The sequence below is a fragment of the Gopherus flavomarginatus genome, chromosome 2 (assembly GCF_025201925.1).
Source record: "Gopherus flavomarginatus isolate rGopFla2 chromosome 2, rGopFla2.mat.asm, whole genome shotgun sequence".
In the NCBI taxonomy this organism is placed as follows: domain Eukaryota; kingdom Metazoa; phylum Chordata; order Testudines; family Testudinidae; genus Gopherus; species Gopherus flavomarginatus.
Genome location: NC_066618.1, coordinates 165706130 through 165723265, shown reverse-complemented (window position 1 = coordinate 165723265; position 17136 = coordinate 165706130). Strand labels below are relative to the sequence as shown.

Sequence of the window (17136 nt, the reverse complement as noted above, 5' to 3'; positions counted from 1 at the left end):
CAGAGGCCTCACTCGGCAGGGCCAGCCCCTGGCGCCAGGCGCTGCACACACCCACGGGCACAGCCAGACAGTGGCAGATGGGGATGTCTTGAAGGCTTCGGTTTGAACTGGGGCTCAGGGAGCCAGTCCGCTCTCCCCATCCCGGATGCCCCGCCCCTTTCCCCTCTGGACACGCCCACCCCCCCTCACGGAGCGTGTGCCCCGCCCCCACACACCTGCCCCTCCGCCCCGCCCCTCCAGGCCCTCTGGTGGCGCGAGCCAGCCCCAGCTCTCGCGAGCTTTGCCGCGAGCACTTCGCGGCAGGGCCAGTCCCAGCCCGGCAGTCGGTCGGTCAGGATGTCGCTCTCGGACTCTCCGCCGCGCTGGGCCCCGACCCATGTACAGGTGACGGTGCTGCGGGCCCGGGGGCTGCGGCCCAAGGCCAAGGGGGCCGGCGGCGGCAGCGACGCCTACGCGCTGATGGCGCTGGGCAAGGAGAAGTTCGCCACCTCGGTGTCGGAGCGCTGCCTGGGCGCACCCGTCTGGCGCGAGGAGGCCACCTTCGAGCTGCCCCCGCGCCGGCCCGGCCACGGCGGCGAGCCGGCCCTGCAGCTCACCGTGCTCCACCGCGCCCTGCTCGGCCTCGACAAGTTCCTGGGGCGGGCCGAGATCCGCCTGGCCGAGCTGCAGGAGGAGGGCGGCCGCCGCAGCACCCGGTGAGTCCCGCTGGGGGTGGCGGAGATCCGGGGGGGCGGGCCCAAGGGCTTGTCCCTCCCGCTGCGTAGCCGGAGCGGAGTGGAGCTGGAAACTCCGGGTCTGACCCGAACTCGGGCGGGCTTCCTTGGCGTGGCGAGCTCTCCCCGGCTCGCTAAAGCCACCCACGATGGGATCGCCTCTGGGTTTGAGCCCCATGTCTGTTCCCAGCGCTGGCCCTCCCCGAGCGGCAGGTTGCTCTTAGGGCAATGACGGGGTTGTCCGTCCTTTCTCCCCATTTGTCTGGCTTGGGCTCAGTTAATTTTTCTTTATTGCTCGCCCACAGCCTTAGTTGGAGAAAGGAGCAGGTGCTCCTCTGAAAGTCTCTTTCCTATGCTTGGAAATCCCGGCGTAGATCAGAACCGTTGTGTCATGAGCTGGGGCTTGGGTGTTTGACGTGCCCTCCCCTAGCATCAGTTTCTTGGTGCAGTATGTTAGCACTTTACCATAATAAAGCGAGAGAGATTTGTGTGGGATGGGATGAATGTAGGTTAGCAACCAGGGAGTGCCCTTTGATAACAAGGAGCTAATTTGACACGTAAGGAAGCTATAAATCAGCTGGGAGTTTTAATGTGTATTTCTGTGTAGACAAAGCTTCTATTATTCCATGGCAAACTTAATCAGAACTTTGCAGCTAGATCCTTAGATTCTGTGGCAGCTTATTTTAAAGTTTTAATAAAATGATAAAGACTATACCCAGTATAGCATCAAGGATATTTATTTTTATAAATGTAATGTAGTCTGCATTGTCCTCACATTTTCAGTTTTCAGTATGAGAAACTTGTATTGGCCATGTCTTGCAGAAGTTGTCAAGGTGAGGGGAAGCAAGTGGATTGGCAAGTGGGTGAAGGAACTAGGAGGGAGTGGAGAGCAGTTTCAGATTGCAGGATAAACACTTGAGCAGGTGTTTCTGAAACAAATAATCTTGACAGATTGGATGTCATCATGAGGCTTCTAAATTAACATGACATTGTGATGAATAGGACCAATTTACATATCTTAGATATTTTACTGGAGACTTTGGGACAGTATCACTCTGCTTGTTCTTTTGTGTGTAATGTTTCTTTTATGAGGGGTAGAAAAATTTCTTTTAATTTCAAGCTTGTATTTGAGAGCACAGTTGGTCAATTCAGGAAATGACAAAGATATAGGATTGTTTGATGAAGGAAAATGATTTTTTAAATGGTATTCTGGGATTTGCTATTCGGTTTCAAGTACTTTTCATCAGATATTCTCAGTTTACAAGCAGGAGGATATTTTTCTGATTCCTAGTCCTGCAGAATCAGATGGGTTCTTTCTTGTGCATTATTACTGGCAGAGAAGATTCTGCAGGTCAAATTATGCCATTAAACACCTTACTACAAAAAAAATATACATTAGTGTGTTTGCAGTTCATTTCCTTTCCTTGCAAGTGGACATGGGGTCTCTGTGTCCATTTTTGTTTGTGTGCCCAACTCAGTTTGGACCCTATGGGCTGGTCTACACCAGAGGGGGAAATCGATCTAAGATACGCAACTTCAGCTACATGAATAGCGTAGCTGAAGTCGAAGTATCTTAGATCGAGTTACTTACCGTCCTCACGGTGTGGGATCGAAGTCTGCGGTTCCCCCTGTCGACTCCGCTATCGCCATTCGCGTTGGTGGAGTTCCGAAGTCGACAGGATCTCATTCAGGGATTGATATATTGTGTCTAGATGAGACGCGATATATCGATTGCTACCCACCGATACGGCTGGTAGTGAAGACGTACCCTATGGGTTGGATCATACCCTTTTACAAAATATCTGCAGGAGGGGAAATGGAAGGATGAACACTGGAGTTCACAACAGGAGTGAAGATTTAAGTGTTTTAATGTAGTGAATTTTAGTTGTGTGCTTATTAAATTATATGTATTTGAAAGGTGGAGTTATGTTCTGATTTTAGTGTCTTTGGTTTTATACACTCTAGATGTTTTTTAATATTAGATAATGTTTTCACCCCTCTAGCCAGAAGGGATGAAAACATCATTGCTTCAAAGAGATTATTGGCTTCTGATTTTACAGGCTGTATTAATAACTATAGACTAACTTATTGGAAGTGTTTTTAGTAGGGTCAAGCATATTAAAGGAGAGTTAAAAGGCATGTTTATTACCATAGTTGTTGTTCTAAAATGAAAACTTATTTACGTATGAATAATATTTGCACCACATCAGAAAATTCTAGTCAAGTGAGTTTGAGATCTTCACTTGCTGCACTACTGTACCCTTCTACTACTGGGATGGAAATGTCATTAGTAATAAGCGGACTTCAAGATTAGTGTCATCGTTCTCTTCTGTTATTTTCCACTGGAATGAAATATATAAACTTTCAGATGAAAAATATGCACTTGCATTTAAAATTCTAGAGCAGGAAAGTACAACTTTATGACAAATACAATCAATGGGCATCTATTTTAGCAGGCTTTGGCTTATTTTTTAACTATTCCAGCTACACCAGTTCTTGTTGATTTCAGTATGAAGGGATATACTTTGCATGAGGCAAAAACTATATATTGTTTTATTTGGATTCATAAAAATGTATACAGAAGCTTTGAAAACCCCAACAATACTTAGACTTATAATAACTGTAACTATCAATCAGCATTAAAAACTAATGTACAAATTCATTGAATAAGTCATTCACGATCAATTTAATTAAATGTAGTTTTCCTAGGGCGCTGACTTGTTATATCATAGCCCTCCAGGAAAGCGACTTGGGTTGATTATCTTGAAGTATGATGCCTGGACTAATGCCCATCAGTGTATGGTAATTAAAATAAAGGGATTTTTTAAAGGATTGTATCTACATTCCTTTGAGGAGGAAATCATTGACAAGGTCATCTAAGTAGATAATCTTTAAGACTTTTTCCTAAATTAAACGTCTAGTTGAGTCTTGATATCAGTCTTTTCTAAAGCTCCTGTGAAGGTATTTCAGTACAGACAAACTTAAGTTCTCTGGTGCTCTTGTATATATGCTTGAGTTGAAATAACATGTTTACAGAAGCTATGTTGGTTACCTCTAAGAACGTCTGACTACTTGTGTTACTTACCAAAAAAGAAAATCCTTTTCCTTTGAAAAGATGAAACTGCCTTATTGACTCAGTGTTGGAGTCAGTCTTATACTAGTTATATCTGGAGGACAGTAGGATTGGGTTTTACAGGTTAGTCAGTGTCCATTTTTTAACCTTTTTCTATTGTGGAGGCAATAATGGCTTGGAGTAGGATATGGTTTAGAGGGAAGTTTTCAATGTTTATTTCAGTTTTGAGATACCCTTGGTTTTTGTGTATAAATCTTTAAAAAGAAACAGTAACAGTTCACACTAAGAACAGTGAAGTCACCCAAGAATATTTATCATGTATGTAAAAGCCTCTTATTTAGGTGAAGAATGAAAGTACTGTGCAATGAGTCATAAACACTCTTGTTCTTAATAAATAAATACCCTTAAAGGACATAATCTCCTGGAATAGTAGCTAATTGAGTAAAATGGTGTTTTCCGTTAACTGTGGAGTGGAAATTGTATGAAGTAAAAGATTTTTCCTCCTAGCTTTGAACAGCTAGGTCAACATTGAATTCTCGTATTTGCTGTTTTAATCTAAATGCTTTTGGCTGCTTTGAAATTAGTAAGATTATGGTTTCTACTGTGAGACTATTCTTAATAGAATAACAGTGTGTGGCTAACATACACTCTAACCATATGGACTAATGAGCTGTTTTAACTACCTAGCAGATCTACCTTGGTGAATCTCATGAGGGCCAGTTTGGCTTTTACTTTCACAAAAGTAAGAGGTTTGGCAGCACTGGCTTCTTGTAAATTGAGTATGCCCATGTAAAGGCTCCTCCTAATAGACTGACAACCATGATGCTGGGTTTGGTGTGGACTTATTTTTCTTCCAGGAACTATTTTTAAAAAAATAGTTCTGGGCTGATATCAGGCATACAGGAGCATTAGCACCAACGTGGCCCATAAGCAAACACTCAGTGGTTCTTGACAAAGCTGTGTAGCACTCTGTTGTGTGAAGGAGTTCTCAAACACAAAAGTCTAATGAAAAATGTAGCTGTTTTTTAAAATGCATTGGGGAAAAGAGGCATATGGCAGATGTTTATAGCCTATCATAGGAAACATGTCAAGTTTTAAATATTTATTATTTTGGACTTTAAAAGCTCTTCAGCCATCAAGGTTCAGTATGCAGGAAACTTACTCCATTAGATAGTGGTGTAGTATTCTTCCAGGTTTGCTTTTATCCAAAGATCTGAAAAAAATTAAGGAAAAACCTGGTAATGTTTCTTGGAAAACGTAGTTCTGTCAATAACTGTTTTCATATCTTGTTTCTTATGTTGAAACTTCCTTGTCAGTGGGCTGTTGGCTACTGGATTTATTTTAAATTTTGTTGAAGAGAATATAATAAAATAACCCACCATTTTCATTTGAAGTTTTTCTTCTAACCTCGCACTTAGGCTATGTCTACGCTATGGACCTTACAGCAGCAGTACTGTACTGCTGCCATCGTGCTGTAAGGCCTCCTGTGCAGCTACTCTATGCTGGCAGGGGAGAGAGAGAACTCTCCGGTTGGCATACTTAAATCACCCCTAATGAGCAGCGATAGCTATGTCAGCAGGAGAGCATTTTCTCACTGACATAACGCTGTCCACAACGGTGCTTTTGTTGGGGTGGGTTTGTTTTTTTTTTTAAACACCCCTGACCAACAAGTGCTATTGTAGACATAGCCGTAGTTACAGTATGCAGAAAATATACAGTCTTGGCCCTGACTGCTGACATGCACATTGTTCGCTAATTAGTCTGTGGGGAAGGTGCCTAAAGTTTGTTGCACAATATTGCAAAGATTGTGTTGCTGAAAGTAAATAGCTATTACTTGCACAGCAACTTTTCTTAGAAATTATGGCTGTACTTAATAGAAGTTGCATTCCTTGAATATTTAGAGCTTTTTTTAAAACATTCAGCTGGGACCATTTTATTAAACGGGCTATGCAAAATAAACAGGATAAGCTCACTGATGTATATTTGGAGCCAGAAAATACGTAGGAACGTTCCTTGAATTAAACACACTTTAGAGTCACAAAAAATGGCCAGGGGCTTTTTACATTTAAATGCAAAATATATTCATTTTTATACTTTTGTCTAAGGCTTGGTGAGTGGAACTTATTCAGCTTGTATTCTTTGATACTCCAGTGAGAATGGTCAGCATTTCCAATATAGGTTTCATTTTAGGGATTTTGTAATTTGGCTGTTAGTCATTGTAGGCTGACACTTGGAAGAAAATTGCTTTAATAAAACTTGAACTCAAGTTTTCTCACCCCTTTCTCTTGAATGCATTTCTTCAAGAGACCTTTTTATGTTTGTGTGAAAGTGGAAACTCATTTTAGGGTCAGCTGTCTGAAATAGTTTTGAAACAAACTGCCTGGACCCACTATTTCTCTTCACCCTCAATGTGTGGCAGTGCAAAAAAGGGCAGCAAGGCATTTTCATGTTTCATGCTTTTCATTCCACTTGTGATGGAATACTTCTATTAGTTTGCTTTAATTTAGTAGTTAAGATGTGAGGGAAAATCCCAGCTCCTTTCAAAACAGCCTTTCCTGTCAGTTCTGCAGGGTCAGCAGATCTCTACAGCTCCTAGTGATTGTTAAGAAACTATGTATGGTGCATGATGCCAGTAAATACCTACTCTTTGTGCCAACAAGATTGAAATGTCATCAAATAGTACACCTTGCCTGGTAATTGAACAAGTTTTAATAGTCTAACACAGGCCTGCACAACTCGTAAAGCGGCAAGGGCCACATTACTCCAAAGAAAACAGCTGAGGGCCGAAACCCCCCAGCCCCGCAGAAACACACCTCCCCCAGGACCTCCCGGCCCACGGAAACACTCCGCCCCAGCACCGCCCAGCCCTGCAGAAACAAACCCTCCTTCCCCAGCGCCGCCCCACCAAAACAGCTGTCGGCCGAAAAGGAAGGTTAGGGGTGGGGAGGTGTCATGGTATGAACCCCCACTCTGAACCTTAGCGTCCAAAAGATGGGGTACCAGCACGAATTCCTCTAAGCTTAATTACTAGCTTAGATCTGATAGGGCTGCCACCAGCTAGGACTTGCAGTGCCTGGTACACTCTGGTCCCCCCAAAACCTTTCCAGGGGACCCCAAGACCCAGACCCCCTGGATCTTAAAACAAGGAGGAACTGACTATACCCCCCCCCTTTCCCCTTCTTAGACTTTCCCTCCTTGGGTCGTCTGGAGAGGCTTCACCAACTCACTGGTGAAACAAGATCCAAATTCCTTGAATCTTAACACAAGGGAAAATAAACCCTTCCTCCACTGTGTCCTCTCCCAGGCTTTCCCTCCCTGGGCTATCCTGGGGAGATAGACACATTCAAGCTCCATGAATCTAAAACAAAGGGAAATTCGCCTTCCCCCTCCTCCTTTCCCCCCACCACTCCCTAGTGAGTTTAGACTCAGTTCCCTTGAGCCTTAACAAGGGGAAAAAATCAGTCAGGTCTTTTAAAAAGAAAACCTTTTAATAAAAGAAAGAAAAAGTAAAAATTGTCTCTGTAAAATCAAGTTGGAAAATGTTACAGGGTCTTCCAGCTTATAGACACTAGGGAGAGTCCTCCTCCCAGCACAAATACAATCCTTCCAGCAAAATACACGTTTGCAAATAAAGAAAACAAACGAAGACTAAACCACCTTTCTAACTGGTACTTACTCATTTGAACAGAAGAGGTTTTTTCAGAAAGATTGGAGGAATCTGCTTACATGTCTGGCCCCTCTCAGAACCCAGAGAGAACACAACAGGAAAAAAAAAACCCAAGAAGCACAAACAAAGGCTTCCCTCCACCGAGATTTGAAAGGATCTTGTCTCCTGATTGGTCCTCTGGTCAGGTGTTCCAGGTTTACTGCTAGTTAACCTTTTATAGGTAAAAGAGACATTACCCGTAACCATCTGTTTATGACAGGAGGTGATACTTGATTTTAAATCAATTAGGGGCTCCCAGCTGAAGAAGTGGCTGGGAGCTGTCAAGGGCAAATTAAAGGGCCCGGGGCTCCGGCAGTTGGGGGAAACTGGAGCTTTGCGGGGCTGGAGCAGGGCTTTAAAGGACCCAGAGCTCCTGCTGCTGAGGGGAGCCCAAGCCCTCTAAATCCCAGCCCAGCCCATCCGCTGGAGCCAGGGCTGGGATTCAAAGGGCTCTGGGCTGCCTGTAGCCGCCAGGGAGCCCTGAGCCCTTTAAATCTCAGCTGCGACCGGGAATCTCTGCGGGCAGCCCAGAGCCCTTTGATTCCCGGCCGCGGCTGAGATTTAAAGGGCTCTGGGCTTCCCACGGCTGCGGGCAGCCCAGAGCCCTATGAATCCCGGCCGCTGCTGAGATTTAAAGAGCTCTGGGCTCACCGCCGCTGCGGGCAGCTCAGAGCCTTTTGAATCCCAGCCACGGCTGGGATTTAAAGGGCTCTGGGCTCCCCGCTTCTGCGGGCAGCCCAGAGTCCTTTGATTCCCCGTTGTGGGCCGCACAGTGAGCCTCTGCGGGCCGCATGTTGTGCAGACCTGGTCTAACATAAAGAGCCTACAGTGTTTAAAACTGTAATTTCAGAAACAGATAAAGTGTTCAAAATATAAGTGTAGAATTCCCGTCTATAAAGAATCTTGCTTTTGGTACCTTGATTCTGAATCAGTATTGTATTAACAGACTAAAGTAAATAGAAACATCCAACAGTGATAAAGTGCTTGATTCCGAAGAGGAAATTATAGGCATTTTCCCTCTGTGGTTCAGGAGTTTCTATATTTGAAAAGTATTGAAATAGTAAATGAACAGAGAATTGGAAAGAAAGGTATGAGGTGTTTGGAGAATGCCTTGACAGAACTATTTCAGGTGTTGGTGTGTAACTGCATCTGTACAGTTTGTTCTGTTGCACTGATGCCTTTTCTGTCATACCTGCTTCTACTTTTAACCCCTGGAAGTTTTCAGGAAGCAGAACAAAGTATAAAGTTTGGGAAACCAAAGTGAAATGTTACTTTACCCTTCTTCCTTTAATTAATTTTTAGTTAATGACTCTCATTAGCGCTTTAATAATTTCTCCTTGAGAAACTGTTGGCCCTGTGGAACCCTTTTACCCTTAGACCTGGTCTACCCTGGGAGGGGAATGATCCAAGTTACGCAACTTCAGCTACGTGAATAATGTATCTGAAGTTGACACATTTATATCTACTTATTGTGGTGTCTTCACTGTGGTAGGTCAACTGCTGATGCTCTCCCGTCGACTCCGCCTGTGCTTCCCACTCCGGTGGAGTACCAGTGAGTCAACGGGAGAGCACTTAGCAGTTGATTTACTGCGTCTTCACTAGATGCAAATCGACCCCCGCTGGATCCAGAGGCAAGTTTAGACATGCCCTTAGTTTTGTTTTGTTTTTCCCCATAGGACCTTATCTACCAGTTCTGAGTTAGTTAAAGTCTTCTCTTTTGAAGTCCATGGTCCTTTCCTTAGAATCATGAAATCTATCATTTCTTGGTCACTTTCACCCAAATTGCCTTGTACCTGCAGATTCACAACCTGTTGGTCACAATCAAGTCTAGAAGAGCTGCCCCTCATTTAGTTTCTTCACTTTCTGAAACAACAGATTGTTTCCAATATATTCCAAGAACTTACTGGACATTTTGTGTTGTCATAATACTCTTCCAATAGATGTCTGGGTGTCATAAACAGATAGCTAAGGGTTAATGTCTCTTTCACCTGAAGCACCTGACCAGAGGACCAATCAGGAAACCGGATTTTTTCAACTTTGGGTGGAGGGAATTTTGTGTCTGAGTCTTTGTTTTCTGTCTGCCTGCTTTCTCTGAGCTTTGGAGAAGTAGTTTCTGTTTTCTAATCTTCTGTTTCTAAGTGTATGGACAAAGAGATCAGATAGTAAGTTCTATGGTTTCTTTTTTTTGGTATTTGCATGAATATAAGTGCTGGAGTGCTTTGATTTGTATTCTTTTTGAATAAGGCTGTTTATTCAATATTCTTTTAAGCAATCGACCCTGTATTTTATCACCTTAATACAGAGAGACCATTTGTATGTATTTTTCTTTTTTTTTATATAAAGCTTTCTTTTAAGATCTGTTGGAGTTTTTCTTTACTTCAGGGAAATTGAGTCTGTACTCACCAGGGAATTGGTGGGAGGAAGAAATCGGGGGGGAGATCTGTGTGTGTTGGATTTGCTAGCCTGATCTTGCATTCCCTCTGGGGGAATAGGAAAGTGCTTTTGGTTTCCAGGACTGGGAACAGAGAGGGGGAGTCACTCTGTGTAGTTTCACAGAGCTTGTGTCTGTGTATCTCTCCAGGAGCACCTGGAGGGGGGAAGGGAAAAAGGATTATTTCCCTTTGTTGTGAGACTCAAGGGATTTGGGTCTTGGGGTCCCCAGGGAAGGTTTTTCAGGGGGACCAGAGTGCCCCAAAACACTCTAATTTTTTGGGTGGTGGCAGCAAGTACCAGGTCCAAGCTGGTAACTAAGCTTGGAGGTTTTCATGCTAACCCCCATATTTTGGACGCTAAGGTCCAAATCTGGGACTAAGGTTATGACACTGGGTAGCTAAAGTCACCCATTACTACCAGCTCTTGTGTTTTGGATATTTGTTCTAGATCTTCCTGATTTGGTGGTCTGCAGTAGTGTCCTACCATGAGGTCATCCCTATTTCCCCCCCGTTTTTGTCTTTACCAGAAACTTTGTACCCAGAAACTTTCATCTGGTCTGCCCAGGGTGGGTTTGATTTAAATCAAATTGGTTTAAATCACTAGTCAGGATGACTTAATTTAATCATGGATTTCTACATAAAAGTGCATTCTTCTTCTTCGAGTGATTGCTCATATCCATTCCAGTTAGGTGTGCGCGCGCCGCGTGAACTTTCGTTGGAAGAGTTTTACCCTAGCAACACTTGATGGGTCGTCTGGGCGCCCACTGCCAAACCAACCGCCCCTCAGTTCCTTCTTACCGCCCGTGTCGGTTGTTGGAACAATGGAGCGTGGCTTAGCTGATCTTCACCTCCCTAGCTTCTTGTAGTTCTTTCTTTGTTATTGTGTATATAGTTCAATTTTCTATATTTCTACTTAGTTTTATTAGTTCTTTAACGTAGTTATTGTATATAGTTAAGAGGGGTTGGGGATTAGCCCTCACCCGGTGCCGGGGCCCGTGCCTGGTTCACTGGGTTTCAAACCGTGTTCGGCTTGTTGCAAGCCGATGCCGACAGGAGATCCTCACAACGCCTGCCTTAAGTGCCTGGGGGAATCCCATCTCGCAGACAAGTGCCGCATCTGCAAGGCCTTCAAGCCGCGGATGAAAAAGGAGCGAGACTTTCGTCTCAAACAGCTCCTGATGGAGGCAGCCCTTACTCCTCCGCCCTCGGCACTGAGTGCCGGACAGTCCGCACCGGGGAGAAGGGCATCTTCAGCACCGGAGCGCACCAGCACCGCGAAGGCCCCTTGGTACCGCTCTCTCTCCCCGCGGGTCAAGAGGCACAAGACTCCTGCGACTCCCATGCCGACGTCGCAGTCAGAGCACCCGCCTAAGTCGGACCACCCGGCACCGACAACTTCAGCGCCGTTGATTCCAGCCTTGTAAGAGCTGTCGAGTCCGGTGCCTGACAGCTCCCTGGCACGCACCATGATTTAGCTTATTGTCCCCTCCACGCTGGAGACATTCTCTACGGCAAGGGAGCTGATTGCCCTGACAGAGCCTGCGCTGTCTCAACCCCCGGCACCGCTGGTGCGGGTTATCCAATCAGTACACAAGCCTGCCCTCCTGAGACCATCCTTGCTCGGCACCGCTGAAAGGCACCCGTCACGATTGAGGTCCCGCTGGCGTTCTCGGTCTCGTCACCGATCCCAGTCCTGACGCCGCTCGCAGTCTCGGTACCGGTCGTACTCGCGGCACTGCTCGAGATCACGCTTGCTGACCCAATACTCTCGGCACCGATCCAGCTCCCAGCACCATTCACGGCACCGCACCTCTCACAGCCACTCTCAATGTACAGCTTCGAGGTCCTGGTTGACCTCCCGGCACCGCTCCGGTCGCAGGTCCTGGTCTCATGCCTGGTACCGTTCTCCGGTGCCGCGTGGATACGGATCAACCAGACGCAGAGACCCTTCCCAAGTGGTTTCAGCTCCTCCGTGGCCGTCTCGCCATACATCAGTATCATCACACGCAGACAGTGTCTCCTACTCACATGACTGTGATTCGGATACACGTAGCCTTGTCTTCAAGAGACCCACTGCCCAGACCAGGGACCTCATCGTGGTCCTTCTGGACACCTTGGGCATATCACCAAGCCCAAGGTGGATCCGCAGTGACATCACACTCCATTCCATCGGAACACCGGGTGCCAGAGGCCACTGTCAGCCATCCCCCTCCTGCGGGTACGGAGGAAAATTTCCATCCACGCACCGGACCCTCAGGTCCCACCAGTCCCTGACATCACCCATGATCAGGAGACCATACAGGACCCACTCGTCCTGGGCCTTTCGTTTTCCTCTTCCCCGGATGAAGTGGTAGCGGGGACATACTCATTGGGCCTGCCTCCAGTTGACCTCAGGGCACACCAGGACCTCCTGCGGTGTGTTGCCCTGAATATAAACCTGCAGGTGGAGGAGGTTCCAGAGGTTGAGGAACCTGTGGTAGATATATTGTCAGCGGATGCACCAACTCGAGTGGCCGTAAGGTTCATTCGATCGATTCAAGCTAAGGCAGATACCATCTGGCAATCCCCGGCATCTATTCCGCCCACGGCCAGAGGAGTGAAACTTAAGTACGTGGTGCCCTCTAAGGGCTACGAGTACTTATACGTGCACCCTCCTCACTGGTCGTACAATCCGTAAATGAACGGGAGCGCCATGGCCAGCACGCCCCTGCCCCAAAATCTAAGGAGGCTAGGTATATGGATTTGTTGGGCCGTAAAATCTACTCTGCAGGCGGCCTTCAACTCAGGGTGGTGAACCAGCAAGCCCTACTTAGCAGGTATAATTACAACACCTGGGAGGCGGTAGGGAAGTTCACATAGCTGGTCCTACAAGACGCCCGCCAAGAATTTAAGGCACTATTGGAGGAAGGAAAGAAGGTGACGAGAACTTCTCTCCAGGCCTCGCTGGACGCTGCTGATTCGGCAGCCAGAATTGTGGCCTCTGGAATTGCCATGAGGCGTATATCGTGGCTCCAGGTGTCAGGCCTGCCACCTGAACTTCAGCACACTATCCAAGACTTGCCATTCGATGGCTAGTGTCTATTCTCCGAGAAGACGGACCTTAGGCTACAGAGTCTGAAAGATAATCGGGTGATTATGCGTTCGCTCGGGATGCATACACCACAGACTCAACGAAGATCCTTCAGCAACCAACCTCAATGCCCTTACCCCCCGCCTAGACCAAGACAGGACTTTGGCAGGAGGCGAGGTCGAGGCAACCGCAGACGACAGTCTGGACCTCAAGGGGGTCACAATAATGGTCCCTCCAAGCCAACGACGGGATCCAAACCGAACTTTTGAAGGTGCGCCTGAGGGTGGTGTACCAGTTGTCTCCCTGGATCCTTTTCAGTTTTACAACCGCCTTTCCCCTTTCCTCCCTGCGTGGACCCAATTAACCTCGGATCGTTGAGTCCTACGCACGGTAGAATTCAGATACCACCTCCAGTTTATTTCACTCCCTCCCTCCCAACCCCCCTCCTTGTCCCTCTTCAGGGACCCCTCTCACGAGCAATTCCTCTTGCAAGAGATATGAATGCGCCTTGCCATGGGAACTATAGAGGAGGTACCGAAGGACTTAAAGGGCAAGGGGTTCTATTCCCGGTATTTCCTAATCCCCAGGGTGAAAGGAGGCCTCAGGCTTATCCTAGACCTGCGAGGACTGAACAAGTTCATAAAAAAGTTGAAGTTCCACATGGTATCCCTGGGGACAATCATCCCATCCTTGGATCCCGGAGACTGGTATGCCGCCCTCAACATGAAGGACGCATATTTCCACATTGCCATTTACCCTCCGCACAGACGGTACCTCCGGTTTATGATCAACCACCAGCATTTTCAGTTTACAGTCCTTCCGTTTGGCCTCTCTACAGCCCCTCGGGTATTCACGAAGTGCATGGCTGTAGTCGCTGCCTCCCTCCGTCGTCGTCGAATACATGTCTTCCTGTATCTCGACGATTGGCTCATTCGGGGGACCTCCGAGGCCCAAGTCACCAGTCATGTGTGCATTGTCAAGGACCTCTTCATGCGACTAGGCCTGGTGATCAACCTGGAAAAATCTACTCTAGTGCCCACACAAAGAATAGAGTTCATTGGGGCCATCCTGGACTCCAATCTCGCAAGGTCCAGTTTACCATGACCCCGATTTCAGGCAATAGTATCAATTATGCAAAGCCTTCAAAACTTCCCGACAACTTCAGCTCACACTTGTCTCGGCCTCCTCAGTCACATGGCTGCCTGCACGTTCGTGACCAAGCACACCAGACTACGTCTGTGTCCCCTCCAAACTTGGCTCACCTCGGTTTACCGCCCAGGCAGGGACGCCATAGACATGGTAGTCACCATTCCCCCGAGCATCCTAGGCTCCCTCAACTGGTGGCTGACGCCCTCCCTGGTGTGTGCAGGACTGCCGTTCCATCCGCCACAGCCCTCCATGTCCCTGACGACGGACGTGTCATCTCTCCACTGGGGTGCTCACCTCGGACATCTTCGCACTCAAGGCCTTTGGTCGTCTCAGGAGCTGGCGTTACACATAAATGTCCGAGAGCTAAGAGCAGTCCACCTGGCGTGCCAGGCGTTCCAGCAACATCTACAGGGCAATTATGTCCCAGTGTTTACAGACAGCACAACGGCCATGTACTACATAAACAAGCAGGGAGGGACATGATACTCCCCACTTTGTCAGGAGGCGATCCAACTATGGGACTTTTGCATAGCCCACTCGATAGGCCTGGTAGCTTCCTTTCTCCTAGGAGTTCGGAACACTCTGGCAGATCAACTCAGCAGATCCTTCCTGTCTCACGAGTGGTCGATTCGCCTGGACATTATACATTCTGTCTTCTGGAAGTGGGGATTTCCCCACATAGGCCTTTTCGCTTCCTGCGAGAACAGGAAATGCCAGAGGTTTTGCTCCTTCCAAGGTCTCTCCCGGGGTTCAATCTCGGACGCCTTCCTGATTCTGTGGAAGAGCCAACTACTTTACGCCTTTCCACCATTCCCATTGGTTCACGAGGTCCTACTAAAGCTCTGAGGGACAGAGCTCGCCTGATCATGATCGTCCCTGCGTGGCCAAGGCAACACTGGTACATCATGTTGCTCGATAGCCAACCCAATCACCCTGCCTCGTCATCCAGACCTCATAACTCAGGACCACGGCAGACTTCACCACCCAGACCTGCAGTCCCTTCACCTCACGGCATGGCTCCTGCATGGTTAACCCAGTCAGAGTTACGTTACTCTGCCCCAGTGCAACAGGTACTCCTGGGTAGCAGAAAATCTTCCACTCGGTCTACGTATCTGGCCAAGTGGAAGCGTTTCTCCTGCTGATGCGAAACGCAAAATGTTACTCCCATTGAGGTCTCGATCCCTACCATCCTGGACTATCTCTGGTCTCTCAAACAGCAGGGCCTAGCGGTATCATCTTTGCGGGTGCACTTGGCAGCCATTTCTACCTTCTACCCAGGAGAAAGTGGCCGCTCCATGTTTTCACACCCTATGGTTTCCAGGTTCCTCAAGGGCTTGAAGCACCTATACCCCCAAGTATGCCGCCCTGCCCCTACCTGGGACCTTAACCTAGTCTTAAACAGACTTATGTCTCCACCATTCGAGCCGTTGGCAACTTGCTCGCTGCTATACCTGTCCTGGAAGACAGTTTTCCTTGTAGCCATTACATCGGCCAGACGAGTCTCCAAAATTCGGGCGCTCATGGTGGACCTGCCATATACAGTCTTTCACAAGGACAAGGTGCAGTTGCGACCACACCCAGCGTTCCTCCCTAAAGTAGTATCGGCCTTCCATACCAATCAGGACATCTTCCTTCTGGTCTTCTTCCCGAAGCCACATGCTTCATGATGGGAACAACAGTTGCACTCCCTAGATGTCTGTAGGGCGCTCACTTTTTATATCGAACAGATGAAGCCCTTTTGTAAATCGCCCCAACTCTTCGTTGCAGTGGCAGACCGAATGAAGGACCTACCTGTCTCCTCCCAGAGGATCTCCTCCCAGAGGACAGTGTGCATCCGCACTTGCTATGACTTGGCTCATGTTCCCTCGGGCCATCTCACCCCACATTCTACCAGGGCTCATGCTTCATCTGCTGCCTTCTTGGCCCATGTACCAATCCAGGAAATATGTCGTGCAGCTACCTGGTCCTCGGTCCACACCTTTGCTTCGCATTATGGTCTGGTTCAACAGTCTAGAGATGATGCAGCCTTTGGCTCAGCAGTTTTGCACTCTGCCACATCTCACTCCGACCCCACCACCTAGGTAAGGCTTGGGAATCACCTAACTGGAATGGATGTGAGCAATCACTTGAAGAGAAGACGGTTACTCACCTTTGTAAGTGTTGTTTTTCGAGATGTGTTGCTCATATCCATTCCAAACCCGCCCCCCTTCCCCACTGTCAGAGTAGCCGGCAAGAAGGAACTGAGGGGCAGTTGGGTTGGCAGGGGTATATATCCAGCGCCATGGCGGCGCCACTCCAGGGGGCGCCCAGCCAACCCACCGAGCGTTGCTAGGGTAAAAATCTTCTGACGAACGTGCACGCGCTGCGCGCACACCTATCTGGAATGGATATGAGCAACACATCTCGAAGAACAACAGTTACAAAGGTGAGTAACCGTCTTTTGTTGGTGGTTATAACTTTAAATACATATTCTTCACAACTCAGAGAGAGATGTAGGTTTCATTTTTAGAAGGTACACGCTATACATTTTTAAACTGATTTATTTTGAAAACGTTTCAGATTAGTTTTACAGTTATATCAGAAAATGAATGATTGTTTTGTTATTTCATTTAACAAAGGTAATTGAAGCAGATATTTAGAAGTCATTTGGAGTTGAACTATCTCCAGTTGGAGGATTTTCTTGCCATGCTGTATTAGGAGGAGAACAACACCGGACAGACATTTAAATTGTCTTATTTTAACTATTTCTCACCTCTTTATTTATTTATTTATTGATTGATTGATTGATTGAAAAACATTTTTGCTGTTAACAAGCATGTTATCTCTGGAGACCCAAATCCACAGTTTGAGAACTGCAAAACTAAGCATCTCTGATGGTATCTTCTAGACTGAACACGGAGTCCCATTGGGTAGATAGAAAGATTAACCTAAATAATCTATACAGAAGCCCCTGGAATGCCATAAAATTGGGTCCCTAATCCATGAACAATTGG

General features: G+C 47.1%; 1 protein-coding gene across 2 annotated transcripts in view; it reads left to right on the top strand.

Annotated features, from left to right (window-relative positions):
- The first annotated feature begins 290 nt into the window (after positions 1 to 290).
- The window catches only part of RAB11FIP1 (RAB11 family interacting protein 1), a 30520-nt gene continuing 13674 nt past the window's right edge, over positions 291 to 17136 (top strand). Inside the window, exon 1 of one of the 2 annotated variants that reach the window (XM_050939844.1) lies at positions 291 to 695. In XM_050939844.1, coding sequence (XP_050795801.1) covers positions 337 to 695 — 359 coding nt within the window. In that variant the 5' untranslated portion in view covers positions 291 to 336. Of the gene's footprint in view, positions 696 to 786; positions 923 to 17136 lie in introns of those variants that run through there. The other variant, XM_050939845.1, reaches the window with a different exon arrangement.